The sequence below is a fragment of the Anarrhichthys ocellatus genome, unplaced genomic scaffold (genome assembly GCF_004355925.1).
Source record: "Anarrhichthys ocellatus isolate YVR2014 unplaced genomic scaffold, GSC_Weel_1.0 scaffold447, whole genome shotgun sequence".
Classification (NCBI taxonomy): domain Eukaryota; kingdom Metazoa; phylum Chordata; class Actinopteri; order Perciformes; family Anarhichadidae; genus Anarrhichthys; species Anarrhichthys ocellatus.
This window is the reverse complement of record NW_022280421.1, coordinates 21,108-37,522: the sequence shown is the minus strand read 5'-3', so window position 1 is coordinate 37,522 and position 16,415 is coordinate 21,108. Positions and strand designations below refer to the sequence as shown.

Here is a 16,415-nt window from a genome sequence, read left to right as displayed (position 1 = left end):
GCAGTGCATAGCGGAGGCTGTGAGCCGTGGAGCGCAGTGCATAGCGGCGGCTGTGAGGGATGCACTAAAAGGAACGCGCAGCAATGTCATGTTTACATAGCTAATAGTTGTTTGCTGCTATATTAATGCTCTGAATTTTGAATCTAGCACCTTTAGGTACAGCACTGGAGTAAACATACTTAGTTACTTTCCACCCCTACCTAAAGAAGAGAGAACACTACATGTAACAATTACCGAGCAGCCTCGGTGGGAAAAAAAGCTGCAATATAGCCTAATAATAACAACAATAATAATAACGGCCTAACAGACAAATAAAGTCATAGACACTAATTCCAAAAACATCTGTCTGTCTGTGGCGAAAAAGATTTGAAGTGTGAATCAAGCTCTTCTGTTCATCCCTTTCGTTGCTCCTTCCAGTCTGGAAACAAAGGGCTCTGCTGTCCTGAGGGATCCTCACTGTGTTTTAGCTGTTGGTTTCGGATTGAACAGCCAATCTCCCCTCATGGGAGACAATTAACTGTTTTTCTTCTTTGTCTCTCACACCTCTGACTCTGAAGAGCTCCCATTTAAAGCAGTTCAAAGTGTGTCTCCCTCTTTCTATTCCCTGCCCTCTCCCTCTCTCTCGTCTCACATTTAAGGCCGATTCAACTGAATCTCAGAGATGAAGCCGCGACTGTATAGAGATTTAAATTAGTACAATTTTATAAAAATCTACAAAGAGGATAAATTATCTGTAGTTAAATTGTGCCCTCATTATAAACTACATAGTACATAATTGCCAATATCTAAAATAATGTCAAATAGCTCAAGATATTTAAAAAACACATAGTTCTACAAATCATGTAAATCTTTCTCTGTATGTCATTCCAGCTGTAATTTCACAACCAATCAAAATCTGGCATCTCTCAGCCTTGGCACCAATCGGATTTGACATTGAAAGTTGTTCCGTCGTTACCTAAATGACTGAGGCGAGGGAGGGGGGGTAAATGAAGGGAAAGAATGAAAAGGGAAGGTGTTAGGATCCCTGTCTGCTCCTAGTTTGTGCTCCTCTGTGCTCCTCTGTTTTTCCCCCTGTCTGTTTTGTTATTGTGGGCCATGTGCTTATGTTTTGTTTTTGTGTCAGCCTACAGTTTCCACCCCCGTGTTCCGCCCACTTCACGCCTCTCTCCTTAGGCTCAGCTGTGGCTCATTCCAGTGATCGCCGCTGGCTGACTTAAATACCTCGGCGTTTCACCGGCGCGTCGTCAGTCCGTCCGGTTACCAGTCTGGTCGCGTAAGTCTGAACACCGATTCAGTGAAGATCGTAATCCGTTTGTTTTTCTGTTCCTTCAGTATTGAGTGCGGTCGAGTTTCCCTCCCGACTCCGGAGGCTATTCTGTCCCGGCCTCGGTTGAGCTTCCCTCCCGACTCCGGTGGAGAAAGAGGAGTGACTTTAATTTGCTGGACAGTTAGTCTTTGTTTTTTGTTTGTTCATTCTTTGACTCCTCCTGCACATTTAAATAAAGTCTTGGCTGGAGTAAAACTGCTGTGTGTGCGTGCGTTTGGGTCCACCAACTACACTACCCCATAACAGAAGGAGGGAAAGCATCTGTGATTCCACTCTTCTCTTCACTCGACTTCATTCTGAGACACTTGAAGACCTCTGACAAACAGTCTCTTACTCACTCTCACTCACACACACGCTCTGCTGCCAGCATAATAACAAACGGCCTCAATTTAACCAGCGAAGCAAAACAAATTAGAAGCGCGCACACACACACACACACAAGAGCATTGTAGTTTTTTATTGTTAACAGTGGCTAAGTGATTGGTTGGCATGCTTCGTTCAAATTGAATACGTTCACATAACGCAGCCTAACCGACACAGAGGCGCTCCAGCACAGTGTTGTGTTTTTTGCAGAAGAAGGCTCTATTGTTTTAGCACCGTGGGAATCAACATGGCGGGCCGGTCAGTCAGTCAGTGACCCACTCTGCTAGCAGAGAGGTCGTTCTTTACTTGTTCTCAAGCTGATGCGCTCTACGCTGGGACACGACAGTACACACCGCAGACAATGGCCACATACGAGATACTCTGTGAATCCACTGCGAGCTAGGGCTGCACCGTGCATCCTTTCAGCATCGGCAGGTCAGCAAATTAACAAAACACGTCAAGCTAGCGGTGTAAATCATCACGATACCATATCGTATTGAGTCTTTGGACAACGATACGATGCTTACTGACGACACGTCATTTCCTTGGACACATTATAAAAAGGCAATTGTATTTGTATTTGATACAAATGTTGTATAATCCTGCAAAACCCAATGTAAAAAGTCTGCCAGGATACAATTTCCATTCAGAGACCTGCGATCAATATCCTCTGCCTATTTAACACAATCAGTTACATTAATATCAACTCACAAAAAGCAATTAAAGTATGATTTGACAATGTGAATACTGGGCTCTGTTGGCAGGAGGAAATGGTGACACAAGTCATGTCTTGGTAATTTCAAGATAAAAGCCTTATTTTAAAGATGAATCGATGTTTTCACTTAGCATTGATGATATTGGGTCGTCGATTATTGAAACGATACATCGATCTATCTTTACCCTCCTACGGCATTCTACAACTTATTTTCCGTGATAAAAAAAAATAATAAACTCCCCCGACTAATCCACTGTTTCCTGTTAATTACCTATAAACTAGATAGGGGGGATCCTCTCCCTGGCTGCTGGCTGGCCGAGGGCCGTGACCGGCTCTAGTATGTAGGCTTAAGAAGGGGGGAAAGCAGCTTGCGGCTCCGGACACAAGCTTCACCGCACCCCGTGCCCAGATCTCGTCACTTCATGGGGCCGTGGACTTAGTGCTCACTGCGCCCTCTTTCCCTGCAGGGGTGGACGGGGCTCCCGGCGAGACTGTCAACCGGAACGGAGTGTCCTCAGTGCGAGGGGTTCTGCGGCGATGTCGGCAACCCACCGACCCATCTTGAAACACGGAGCCCACGTCTTGTTAACCACGCTTTGTAGGTGGGACTATTTTGCTGTGTCAGTGTGATTGCATTGTTTACTTGAGCACAAAATTGTTCTTAATAGCGTCTTCATTTTGCTCTCTCTGTCCTTTCCAGTAATTTGGGTTTCAATAGAATGTGTCAAATCTGACTTCAGCATCTTATCGAATCCTTTTGGGGTTTCAACATCTAGAAGTCAATCAGTTTGAAAATAACTCTTCTCTTAGGGATTGCCATTCATTAGTAGTCATACTGATGTAAATAGGATCCATACCTGGTTTGCATGTCTTTCCATCTGGTTTCAGCTGGACTCCCGTGGGGCAGGCACAGCTGTAGAAGGGCTGGACGGGAGAGAGTAGGCAGAGATGACTACAGCCTCCGTTGTCGTCACTGCAGGGAGTCTGGACTGCATTGACGTCGACACAGAAAGAGAGAGAAAGAAGAAGAGACAAGAGATGGAGAAGATATGATTAGCTTCATGCATGTGTGCTGTACTGTATATTAAACATAAACCCAACATTTGACTTACTGTAAGGCTGCCGATGGGACTCCAGGACCTGGATGTCCATGGGAGAGTAGATCCCACTGAGGATCTCTCTGGTTTTGTCTCCTCTGTGTTTGTTACAGGCGTGGATGGAGCGGGTCTGCCAGTCGGTCCAGTACAAGGTCTCCTCAGACAGTGTTAGTGCAAAAGGATGGGTCAGGGTGCCCTCCACCACTGTTTCACTGCAGGACACAATGAAAGAGTCTTGAGAATCAGAGGGTGGCTTGTGTGTTGTGTAGAGAATCCTATTACAAAATGCTACTTGTCTGCCATGGATTATTACTTTAATGGCTCTTAAATTACATCACAATAAGAGACGTATATTCCTTAATCATTTAGATGCACACAGTTGTGAGCAAACCGTCTTCACAATTTTGAAGACCAGAAAGAGCTGTCCGCTTAATCCACAAAAATTGCAATTTGCGCATGAGTTAGTTGTAAGACAAGGCAGCATTATCCCGTCAAAGCCAGTATCAGAATTATGCAGAGCTACCCGATCAGCCGAAACGCAAGCTCAGCTTTACCACTCAACCCACCTCGGGCTGGGTAACGTTTAAAATGGTTGGATAACGGTGCCAGTATGGGTCGCATTACCAACACCAAAATGAGGCTTTATCCAATACCCTAATAAGGTCAGTCACGATATTCACAGATCATCAACTTATTGTATTATATATGGACATGACCTCGACCAATTTTACGTTATCGACTTATTGTCCGATATATGGACATAACCGTGATCATTTTTGCTGACCTCGATATTGTCCGTTGTGGTTACATGCGTCTTTGTTTACATAAGACTGTCATCAATATATTAAATGGTAAATGGACTTGTTAGACTTGTGCATTGCACGGATATTGCACGTTTTTGTTGCAATGGCTGAATAAAAGGCACAATTTGGATTGAAATAGAGTGTTTTCAAAATAAACAGGCTGTAAACATGTTTATTTCTGCTGTAAAGTTGGGCATTTTAACATGAGGGTCTATGGGGATTGACTCACTCTTGGAGCCAGCCTCAAGAAGCTATTTGAGGAACTTGCAACAAAACAGCATTGTGACTGTATTTGCAATGTTACTGGTTGTGTTCTGGAAGAAAACCAGAGGCCTAAAAGTCTGAAGCCCCTCTATTCACCCCTAAACCGCAATGTTCATTAAACAACACAAAACAATGGTGTTGGAGAACAACAAACAGAGGATTTGGGCTCATCAGCAGTGAAGCTTAAATATAAGGGTCAAATGTGTCATGAGGGTGGCAGTATAGGAAAGCCATTAGGTCATTAAAATCACAAGAGTGTGTCCTCTTGGCAGAACATTTTGGCATGAGGGTGGTTTTCAAGAAAAGCTTTGAAAATAAAATAATTGAAATGTAAAGGCGTTACCCTCTGGGGGTGCACACATTTGTTCGTTACAATTTATTATGATCTGATCATTAGATTTCTTGTGCAAAAGTGAAAGTTTGACCTGATGGTGGCACAAGGAAAAAGGCCAGAGAACCAATAGTAATCACCCCTCTTGGACCGTGAATATCTCGACCACATTCCAGTGCAATGTGGACGGCAAGTATTATTAAGGCAACACATTTAGAAGATTGTGCAGCTTTGGAGAAGGTATTCCCTCTCTCAAACCTTAGGGCCAAACAATTACAAAGAGCGTGACGGCTGGAGAAGTGTGTGTTCTTTTCTAAAAACACACTTTAGGAATCACTTACAGCAAAATGCACTCGCACAAACTCACTTAGGCGCCGGATCAAAGAAGGCTTGTATTTAGAATATCAACACACCAGAAACTGGCTTTCATCAATCATCATTTTGTGTGTGTGTGTGTATGTGCGTGTGTGTGTGTGTGCGCGTGCGTGCTGTAAAAGCAGAGGAGGCTGCCAGCAGTGGTTAAGAAAAAAAAAAGAAAGAACAAATTTAACCAACTCCAGATTTCAAAGCTCTGTTCAGCTTTTGAATGTGTGTGTGTGTGTGTGTGCAAATTAATTGGAAAACAGGCAAATAATTGTATTACTCAAGCTGTCAGGTATATTCACATTAAAGCCCCCCCCCTCTAACAGAGCTGCACAAATATCCTATCATCTTAACATACCTACACACAATGAGTGCTGTGGTTACGTAACAACACGGTGTTGTGCAGCATCGAGCTAGTCTATGTAGTGATAGCAGTGATAGTGGGAACAGTCGCTGGCTGAGAATACCCCATTTTTCCAACAGCGTGAATACATTTCCACTGAATTTTGGTTTAATCCAACCTCTACGCCGTGTTGTCACAAGCTAATTTAATTAGCTGCAGGTAACATTACGCTACACTGGCAGTAGTTTCCAAGAGAACAGCCGACTTTACAGTCATTTGTGACTCACCACGTTACAGACTGCTTAAAGGGCCGATATTTTAAAAAGTTAGAATAAGCAAGCACGCTAACGAGCCAGCTGTCCACAAGTTGGCTAGCTACACTACACTGGTTAGAGATAATGAGTCGTACTAAATGTCACTTATTTGGCGATAGCAGTGTTCTTTTCTACGCTGTGTCAAGAGTTTGTGGATGAAACATTAAGTTATTACATTTACTCTCTACGCTTAGTAACATTACATGTACTCAAACGACGATCTTCATGAAGTTGGTAGTGCACCTCTGAATTTTTGTAACTTGGCGCACGACCAACGGTCACAATAGAAACGGTACACATAAAAATTGCAACGATTTGAATGGGAATGTCTGCTTCTACTCCTTTTCTTAATCTCTATGGCTAAAACGGAGCGTTTCAGACAGAGTGAATGCATGTTTATTCAGAGTTAAAACATGTAAACACATTCTAGGAGTAACCCAAAATACGAGTATGAACCTGGAAATGAGCATGATAGGTCGCCTTTAAATAATGAGCTAAAATAAGCTCTGCTTTAATCTCATGCTGATTGAACACTTTTCACTTTTACCTAAAAGTCACAATCTTACGAGGTCGGATCTGGAACGTTCTGAAACAGAGCGAACGATAAGATGTGGAGAAAGAAGGCTGATGGGCGGACTAAAGGAGAGAAGGCCAGATTGAGCTGTGAGAGAGTGTGTGTGGTGCTGTGTGTGTGTGTTTTTACTGGGGCCTCCATATCACAGCTCTGTTTGTGTTGGACAACTCTCTCATACTCTCCATTTTTCTTTCACTCTGTCTGTGCAGCTATTTTTCTCTTCCCCTCCTCCCTTTTCTCTGAAGAAGTCGAACGGGGCGAAAAATCGTTCAAGTTTTACTAGGGGATCTTGAAATTGAATTTGAACTGTAAAGTTTGTGCATTTTATTCCCACCTAATCAAACAGACAATGTAAGTTTGTCGGTAAAAGCAGCTGATACCTGAGACAACAGAAAATGACTCTACTTCTCTCTTGATTTATTCCCTCAGTAAACATTGTAAACATGAGTTTATGATCTCAATCTCTAGTTTCAAGTCTTCTTCAATACAGCATGATGTTCATTTAGTAAATTATGGTCCATTTAGAGTCAAATAGACCATAAAGCAGGGTATGTTTAGGGCGGGCCTACTGTGATTGACAGGTCGCTGCTGCTACCAGAGACGTATCCGGCGTCTCCACGTCACTCCTCCACATTCCAAATATGATCACTTCAGTCCATCAGTTGCAAAAAAAGCCAAGATGGCGACGGCGAGATCGACAAACTCGAGGCCTCAAAACATCTGTCCACAAACCAATGGGTGACGTCACGATGACTACGTCCACCTCTTATATACAGTCTATGGACTGGACCAAAAAGGGGAGTGTGGGCTTACCAGTGTGGTGATGATACCCTCAGAACGCAACACAAATTATTCATAAGTGGAAGAATTACTCCTGCCGAGTTCAACAGTGATCTGTTGTTCACATTGTAGGGTTCATCCTCATCAGGTTTGTCAGCGCCTCGCTTTTGAACAGCACGATACAGCGTGCACATGGCAACTGTCGGAAAGCATCAATAAGAGGAATCAATAGTCACAGAGGCATGCGATTCCAAGAAGTTGGACAACGAGGAATTCTCGACTCCCAAACTCAACAGAACTTCATGTTCAGCTTTATCTCTGCATTCTTCTTCTATAGCAGCCTCCCTGTTCCCTGGAATCCAGCTCCCGCACAGACAAGAGAGCGGCTCGCGCGAGTATGTGCACGTTAATCGTTGCGTACAGTGCACGGGGGCACCCACAGAGGAAGTCACGCACACAGCATACTGAAAGCTCCACTTTCCCGCGTTACACCCTCCCTGTGAGGCTCACGGCATTATGACAGAGTCACAGAGGAAGCATATGTCTGTTGCCAGGACAAAAGTGCATGGGTGCGCACGCACACACACACACACACACACACACACACACACACACACACACACAGTTACTCTTACATTCTTATACATTATTGGAATGCATGATTCCTGCATTTAGAAGAAAATGAGATGTTGATGATGAGTGACCGCCAAGTCTTAATTCATCTTCATAGAACTGTTTTCTTTGCATTATGCACTGACAAGAGTTTTTGAGAAACATGCCATGAAGGCAGTGAAGTCGAACCAAGTTCAGACTCAAGTAGTTTAAGGTGTACAAAAAAAAAAGTAAAGACGCTCCCCCTCTGTTTTGCCAGAGCTTTGCTGCTCTCTGCAAATATATCTGCTAGCATCATTATTGCTACAGCATCGCCCCTGCGCTCTGATTCTGGTCGTCTGGGGGAAGATATTTCATATCATCTGTTTCTGGCTTTAATGTATGCTGCAGGAAAGGGATGAGGCCTGAAGCCAACTCTACAGCCAGGCTATAGTCTCATGTCATTACACTTTTCTCTGTGTGTTGTTTAACTGAACCATATCTGTAAATATCCCCTCCTCTCCCTTAATGTAAGTTTGTTTATGATTACAGGTATTTACCATTAAGTGTAGCTTGTTAAAATTAGCTTTTTCTTTAGAATATTTGTCTGAATTCACACAAAAAGGAGCCGCACCGTGCCGATCCGTCCAGGTTAGCTCTGTGGATGAAGCTGAGTTTGGCATCTGCCCAGTACAGCTTCTGCTCCACCAGGTCTATGGTCAGACCGTTGGGCCAGTAGATGTCCACCACCACGATGACTTTCCTGTGAAGAGACAGAAGGCCATGATCGTACAACTGCTGCTTTCACTTTGTTGCGTTCTTGTAGAACTTGGTACTGCTTCTGCACATCTGGCTGCACTGGAGGATACTGTACTCTACAAACATCACTGTGGCTACAGAAGCTGTGCTTAAGGGTCATGCAGTTGCTGTACCTGTTGCTGCCGTCCATTCCAGCACGCTCTATCCTGGGCTCCTCCCCCCAGTCTGTCCAGTACATGTAGCTGTAGGGAAAGAAATATGTCAATGAAACAAACTGCATTTAGCCATTTAGAGGTGAGTATAACCCTGCGTACATACGTGTGTGCTGGCTTGGCTCGACTCGGTTGGATAAACACATTTGAATAAATCTCATTTTTGCTGCTCACTCTTCCTCGCTGCAGTATTAGTGGACATGTTTTATCGATGAATAGCCGCTAACAAAGCTCCGCTACTTTGCCGATAAATACGTTTTAATTTCCTACAAATTCTTCACAAGAAAAGTCCCCTGTTATTTTACTATCCAAACGCTTTTATTATGAAGCAGCAACAATCGGTAAGTGTTGGGTTTTCATCATCAGTGAGGACTCTTATACAGCTGAAAGCGAGGCAGTAAAAATAAAGCACAATCAAGGACGCAGGAGACAAACTGAACTTCAGACCACAGAGATTCAGAAAGAAGCTGCAGAAGAGCTGAGAGCTAAACGTCTGTCTCTCTGGTCTCCTGCACAGTTTGGCCCCGACCCCGGAGATGGTCCGACACTGGTGCGACTCAATGCGTTAAAACTGGTAATGGTTTTATCCTCACTACATTTTAATCCAATGTGTAGTAAATGTGTTGAATAAGAACATGAGGAATAAGTTTAGTTATTTTTTAGCAGATTAATTATCGATTAATCAAAGTAATAATCTGATTATTTCATTAGCAAAATCAAGCCCTAACCTGATTCCTTCCTCATGTGAGAGATTCATGCTAACCCTTCAGCTAATGATACTGAAAGACAAAATCTTACAATTGTTTTCAACTTGAAATGATTTTTTTCTTTGTTATTCCACCGTATCTACATATCTCAAATGCTTTTGTTTACCTCTCCAATGCTTCTCCCTCCATCTCTGTTTCTCATGTACACGTCATTTTATTGTCATTTTCTCTATTTTATGATCGGTCCATGAATCTATTGTCACTACAATAACGCTTCTCAATAAATGACGCATTTCAGGGGGAACAGATTGAGAGGATAAAAAAAAATAGAAAAGAAAGTGGATATACCGGTAAATAGGTGTAGTACCAGAGATATGTTTTTACCAAACCATAAATTATATCTACAGTAAAACTACTCCGGCTCTGCTCTGCTCCAGTTAAATCAAGTTAAAGTCAAATAAATTGAAGCCCAATAAATCAGCCTGTCAGACAACCGATGTCTTTTTGGTTTGAATGGTACTTATTAAATGCCGTGGTATCGTGTGTGTCTAGCTCTCTTTCTTAGACACACACACAGTTATGTGTTTGTGTCCATAGTTTCAGAATCAATGAATGAGATCTGCATTCCTTTGGCCGGCAACGTACACACGACAATTACAGAGCAGGAAAGCCGAGAGAGAGAAGGTGCTGTGATTGTATTTGTGTGACTGATTCCGAAAATGCATGAGTCGACTGCACTATCTTGAACTAACGCGAAAATAACTTTTTGAAATTACTCGCATTTGGTTTGAGCGGATTTGATTTCATTGGTTTAAACACAACTGAAGTTGACTTGAATATAACTGGCTAAACACTGACTGAGCGGCACTTAACTTGTCCTTAACTAATTTGAACTTTGACTATCTTGAGTGAAATCGATAGACTCAAAGTAGATAAACCTGGCTTGAAAGATAAATGTTTGAAAACGACTTATTCTTACAGCAATTTGATCAGATTTAGGCAACAAAAAACAACCTCAAAACCAAATGTCAATAATCGGCTCCTACTGAAAACGTAACTCTTAAACAAAACGCCTCACATATACAATATAGGCCGGTAGTTTCACTTCTAAAAAGCCTCAGTAAACTCCTAAAACAGCTGGTCACTGCAGCTTTTATCAAACGTTATTCAAAAGGAAAAAAAAATAGTGCATTTGATGGGGACTATTTTCAGCTGCGGATTAATCCACATGTGGTGCTCACGTGGGCTGTAAAAGCGTGTGTGTTTATTGCAGTGAGACAGAGGGTTGGCTTGGACGAGGCCCAAGGTGAAGGAGGCTCTGGGGCCGTGGACCAGCACCTGATTATGGTGACCTTGTATATATGCACGCTCTGTTGGGCGTATTCTTTGACGTATCAGAGCCTGCTCGCCGACCTATAATGACGTCAGCATTAGTGCAGCTCAGTGTCTGCCGCGAGGTGCAGAGTGTGCTGTGATTGGTCAGTGGGCGAGCACGTGACTATCGTGAAACGAAGCTTAATAGCAGAGGCATGTCGGGTAGTGAATCACATCACGTGATGCAGCTCAGCCAATCAAATATGGGCATTCTGACTGAGTGAGATGTACCACACACCGTGACACAGGGGACTGAGACGAGGAAAGACACTGCAGAGCAGTACAATGCTTAAGTTGTGAAAGTAAAATCATAAGACGATCTCTTTGGGCCACGACTTGTCATTAAGGAGTGATGGTGTGTCCCACAGCCAGACCAGCTGAGAACCACTGTCCTCCATGAGCGCAGAAAACATTATATTTTCCTGAATATAAGCTTCTGCATTTCCCAGATGCTCTAGTACTATTCAAACGTATTGCAAGTCTCGTACCGAAATTTACGTACATTTAATACGTACATAGTTACAGCCTTAGAAACTGATCATATCTGTGGCGCCATCATGTGGTTATAAGGTGGTATTTCAGCTGCAGGACAAAAGTGAAGGCCTAGGTATAAAATGCACAGCCCGCCACTGCTCTACTGTATACTGATATAAAGGACAAGAACAACCTGGATCTTATTTGTCTTCGTTCCTGTACCTACATTTTACGCGGCAACCACGAGCCGTTATAAAAGGACAGTTTTGGGGTCGTAACTTTCACTTAAATGAAGTGGTTGAACTGCATAGTTTCACTGAGGGCTTCCTCTTCTCTCCCGCCTGCCCTGCACCCGTCCAGCTTCAGTTACAGTGTGACCAGCAGATATGCCAACAACTCCAAACACAGACACACCCTGTGGTTATCGTAATCTATATAAATGTAAACCGTACAATCGGACTGGTCTTGGAGCTGACGTGGTATTCAGGCTGTTTACAGTACGAAAGACCCATAAGGATTGAGCAATACGGGATAAAAGAGTGTTTAATTGCAGTATAAGGAAAGGGTTCAGTGCATTTAGCCTGAACTAAGGAGCTCAGTGGACTCACTGAACCTCTTGATTTAAAAGCAGTCTTCAGACAAGCTCTGCAGAGGTCATGGTTGGAGACTTCTGTCCCCCATGTCATCATGAAAACTGTTAACACACAATCATAAGTAAACGACATATCTATCATCTGATCTAAAGATAGAAGGGAGGTCAGCGTGAGGTCAAAGCATGGAGGGAGCAGGCCTTCTCCCCCACCATCTTCTCTATTCACTCTCATATCTTTGCACCCTGCACCTTTAGCTCAAGTATGCTAGGCTACTAACGATATTTCGGCATTGTTTACACTGTGTTGCTACTATAGTTCAAAATGTTAATTTAAAGAAGGCATGCTCTTTGTGCGGCTATTAAAAGGCCAAAGGGCCTCCTAACCAACAACAAACTACGTAGCATTCAAAAGGCAATCTTTTTTAAACGTCCGGCGCAGTGCTCACTCCACATAAAACGCATCCGGGCTACATTACATCGCTTCCGGCAAACTTCACAGATGAACAGTGGGGATCAGTTTTAGCTGAATATTTTCTGGTCCAGCTCGGGTAAAAACACAAAAACACAGATTCTGTCAGTGTGTTAGTGTGTCGTTTGTTACCGGTGCAGGCGACCTTATCTTCACGAGAGCAGAGGATATCAACGATTGTGTGACATTTTAAAACTTTTTAGAACAGATACGCTTTCATTTTCAACAAATGTAACAATCCACGCCAACTCGGAGAGAGACAGGCTGATTAAGCTGTCGCCTTTATGTTGTAAACTCATAAACTACATTTATAATCTTATCTTAGAGTAGTGTGAAGAGCGTGTTTTTGTTACCTCTGAGCGGGGTTGAGGGCAATCGCTCTGGGCTGGTCCAGGTCCATCCAAAACAGGACCTTCCTGGAGGTGCCGTCCAGGTTGGCCACTTCAATCCGATTGGTCTCCGAGTCTGTCCAGTAGAGCTTTCTGCCCAGCCAGTCACAGGCCAGCCCGTCAGGACTGTCCAGCCCCGACACTACCACAGTCTGGCTGGTTCCCAGCGCTTCTTTAAGGGCTGCAACCACAAAACATACACAGTGTGAAAAAACCTGTGGCAAGAGGGGGGATGAGTTCTTCTCCAAAACCCTTTAACATGTAGCTACAGTAAATGTTTGGTTTAATGAGGAAGCAGAAGAATAAACGGCCTTACAGTTGGATGACTGATTCCAGTGCGTCTGTTTGATGGCCTCCTCGCTGACATCCGTCCAAAATATCAGACCCTCGGAATACAGGAAGTCCACCGCCGCCGCGTCCTCAAGGTCACTGACGACGATGGCCGACTCGCCCCGCACGCCCTCGGCATCCACCAGCCGCACGTCGCGCCGGTTGGCGAACAGGAGGAGAGGTGAGCCTGGAAAGGAGAAGATAAATAACATTTGAAACATTACAAACCTTTTTTGTTTTTACCGGCACCAAGTACACAAGTCCAACATCCTGCAACTGTGTTCTGTAACTAAAGAAACTCACTTCTCACACCTTTGAATGCTGTCATTGGTAAACAGTGAAGTTGTGACTGCTGTTTGGTTTTGGGTCGAGTAAATCATTATTATTATTGCATCAGTCTTATAGAGAAACAACTGATTTGAACTGATCCGATTGAAATTCTCCAAGTAGAGAAGCAATTAATTGGCTCCATTTCATACAACAAGAGGTTCTTCTTCACCCCAAATGATGCATTCTGACTATTTACCCAGAGGGCTTTGTGATTTTTACCTCAAGGGCAAAGGAACGATTTATTTGGAATGTTATAATCTGAAATTATTGTTAGCATTTTTATCTGAGCGAGTGTGTAAATAGTCTTTTGACAGACAGCTGTTTTTTTCAGTGTCACCGTCCTGAGACTGACTTCACTGACGCTGTATTTCCCAAATGAACATGGCAGACAACTTTTTGCAGTGTGCAAACGTGCAAATCGGAACACTTCTGATCCATCTGATCACCTGTTGAGGTGACACCGCATTTCAATTTTCCACTGAAGCACCAACTTTAGTTATAAAAACAATACACTTTAGTCTTTGTTGTTATTTGATAACAATTTGTACATTGGCAGCTCAGGTAGATGTTACCGCACTGAATACCGTATACTTTACCCATAAAGACCAAGTGTATCCAGGTTATTACCTGCACACCACCACAGTGCCACATGCCAAAGTCAAGTTCACAACAAGACACCAAAACAGCAAACAAGCTTTGGCTGAAATAAAAAAAAAAACTCATTGGAAGAATCAGAGGCCATCCAAAAGAAAGACCTAACAGATCTTTTGAATGTGCACAAACAAGTTTTACATTTCTGTCCTTCAAACGCTACCAGATAGAAAACAAACAAAAAAAAGTTGGACCACATATATAAGTGTGTAAAGTGTGTGTGTGTGTGTGTGTCTGACTCGAGGACGTTGACCTCCCCTGTCGGAGGCCGTGGCTGTCACAGCAGCTGCCGTGGTGCCTCTGGGGAAGCTTGTGGTCTGGCCTGGCAGGACGGCAGAGCGCTACGCTGCGGTTTGGCAGCGCGGGGCTACTGTAATCCCACGGCATTAAGACACACCGCCTCATCAGTGTGGACACTGTCCCACAGCAACCCAGTGTCCTTCAAGGAGACACAACATTAATCCATTCGCCATTAATCCACCATGTGGATTTTAACAACCAAGATTCCGGTTTTATCGAGCTTTGAGAGTCTGTTTCTGATCTCTATCTGTGTATTACATTGTTTCATAGTTAGTTTGTATCATATGTTGGCGGCAGGGTAGGAAATTTACATATTTTTTGGGGGCAATTTTTGCCCTCACTGACTGAAATCCAGGGGCATTTTCAAAAAATTGGGGGCACTTTTTGAAACTTGTGAAATAACATTTAACCTTTGTTAAAAAAAGAATACATATACTTATTTAGGCTTACAGTATATGAGCAATTGTCATCAAATGGCAATAATAAGACTATTAGGCAGTAGTCTACAGATTCAAAAAACAAACATAAATCAGACAATCATATTCAATTTTATTCTTATTTCTTTGTTGTTATTTATTGTTATTATTACATTTTTTAAACAACTATTAACAATTATTAAGTCACCGAATCTCCAACGAGTCCTCAAATATTGTGATATTACCCATTTTTGTCCTGACCTTATGCATTAGTCATTGTGTGGAATTTTTGAGAAAAACATTTTTATAGCACCTTAAAAATTAAAAAAATGTGCCATTTGAAGGTACAAATTCAGTTCAGAGTTTTTACTTAGTAAAATATCTTAATTGACTGTCAGTCAGGTATTATTCATTTCCAGCAACCCTCAAATCAAAGAATAAAGAGACTTTACGCACAATTTAGGTGTATTTTACCTTTAACTCACGAGATGCAGGTAGCATGTTTTATACGTAATGTGAATATAATTCATTTAATCTAATTTCCATTGTGCAATATGTATACTTTGTTGGCATCTTATTCTGAAAACTGGATGTTCGTCTGAAGAAACCGGATGTTGTCTCACGTTAATCTTTCCGTTAACTTTCAAAGTCCTTCGCTCGTTCCCGATCTGTGCCGTTTGAATGAGTTTAACGTGAATTTCAGGATATAGGTGCACTACAATTTAAGTGTCTGCTGAGTTGACCGCAGTCTCGCAGTCACAGGTCTGATTAGGAAGCGCTCCATTTATTTATTCGTTTAGAAAGTTCGGGGGCATTTTTTGCCCCTCTCCTAGTGATATCAGGGGCAAAATTATATTTCTTAGGGGCAGTTTTGCCCTTTGCCCTCGTGTATTTCCGACGCTGGTTGGCGGTTAGATGATAAGACCTGATAGATGTGAAACACATAGTGAGAAAGAGCCTGGATTTTAAAGTCTTCGTGTCCACTAATCGCATAGAAAGTAACTTTCAAAGCTTGCAGCCTCACTGAGACAAAGAACAAATCACTATGGGAAGTTTGAACTGAAAGAGGTCCTGGCATCAGCAACCAAGCTGTGGTAAAACAGCACTCTTAAGACATTTAACTCAAGCTGTAGTACTGCACTTACGGACCCTGTACACAGCATATATACTCGCATGTCATAAGTGGAGCACTGAGGGCTTATTTTAGTGTTTCCCGTGCATAATCTTTACTTGGGCGGGCCGCCCAGGTATATTAACGTCCGCCAAAGTAGATTTGGTAACCCATTTTAGCGTTTCTAAAATGTTGAGTGTAGATTGATGCACGTTAAAGTGGAACCAAAGCTCTGCAGTGCGAGTTCCGCCCGGATACTTATATTTGCTGTGCGCTGTGCCGAGGTTAGCACAACGAGCGGACTCGCCCCCCCCGAATTATTTGAACTTGGCGCATTCAGTTTTTCAGATGTGACTGTCGAAAATAGTTCACTGATAAAAGCACTTAAAATACAGTTGTGTGAAAAAGTGTTTGCCCCCTTCCTGATTTCTTATTT

At 42.8% G+C, this 16,415-nt stretch overlaps 1 protein-coding gene across 1 annotated transcript in view; it reads right to left on the bottom strand.

Annotated features, from left to right (window-relative positions):
• Positions 1-1,491: 1,491 nt before the first annotated feature.
• The window catches only part of LOC116401441 (low-density lipoprotein receptor-related protein 5-like), a 24,273-nt gene continuing 9,349 nt past the window's right edge, over positions 1,492-16,415 (bottom strand). Inside the window, exons 2-7 of the mRNA XM_031879828.1 lie at positions 13,158-13,358; positions 12,806-13,022; positions 8,798-8,866; positions 8,500-8,628; positions 3,518-3,714; positions 1,492-3,394 (exon numbers count right to left, since the gene is read on the bottom strand). Of these exons, the coding sequence (XP_031735688.1) occupies positions 3,189-3,394; positions 3,518-3,714; positions 8,500-8,628; positions 8,798-8,866; positions 12,806-13,022; positions 13,158-13,358 (1,019 nt within the window). The 3' untranslated portion in view covers positions 1,492-3,188. The remainder of the gene's footprint in view (positions 3,395-3,517; positions 3,715-8,499; positions 8,629-8,797; positions 8,867-12,805; positions 13,023-13,157; positions 13,359-16,415) is intronic.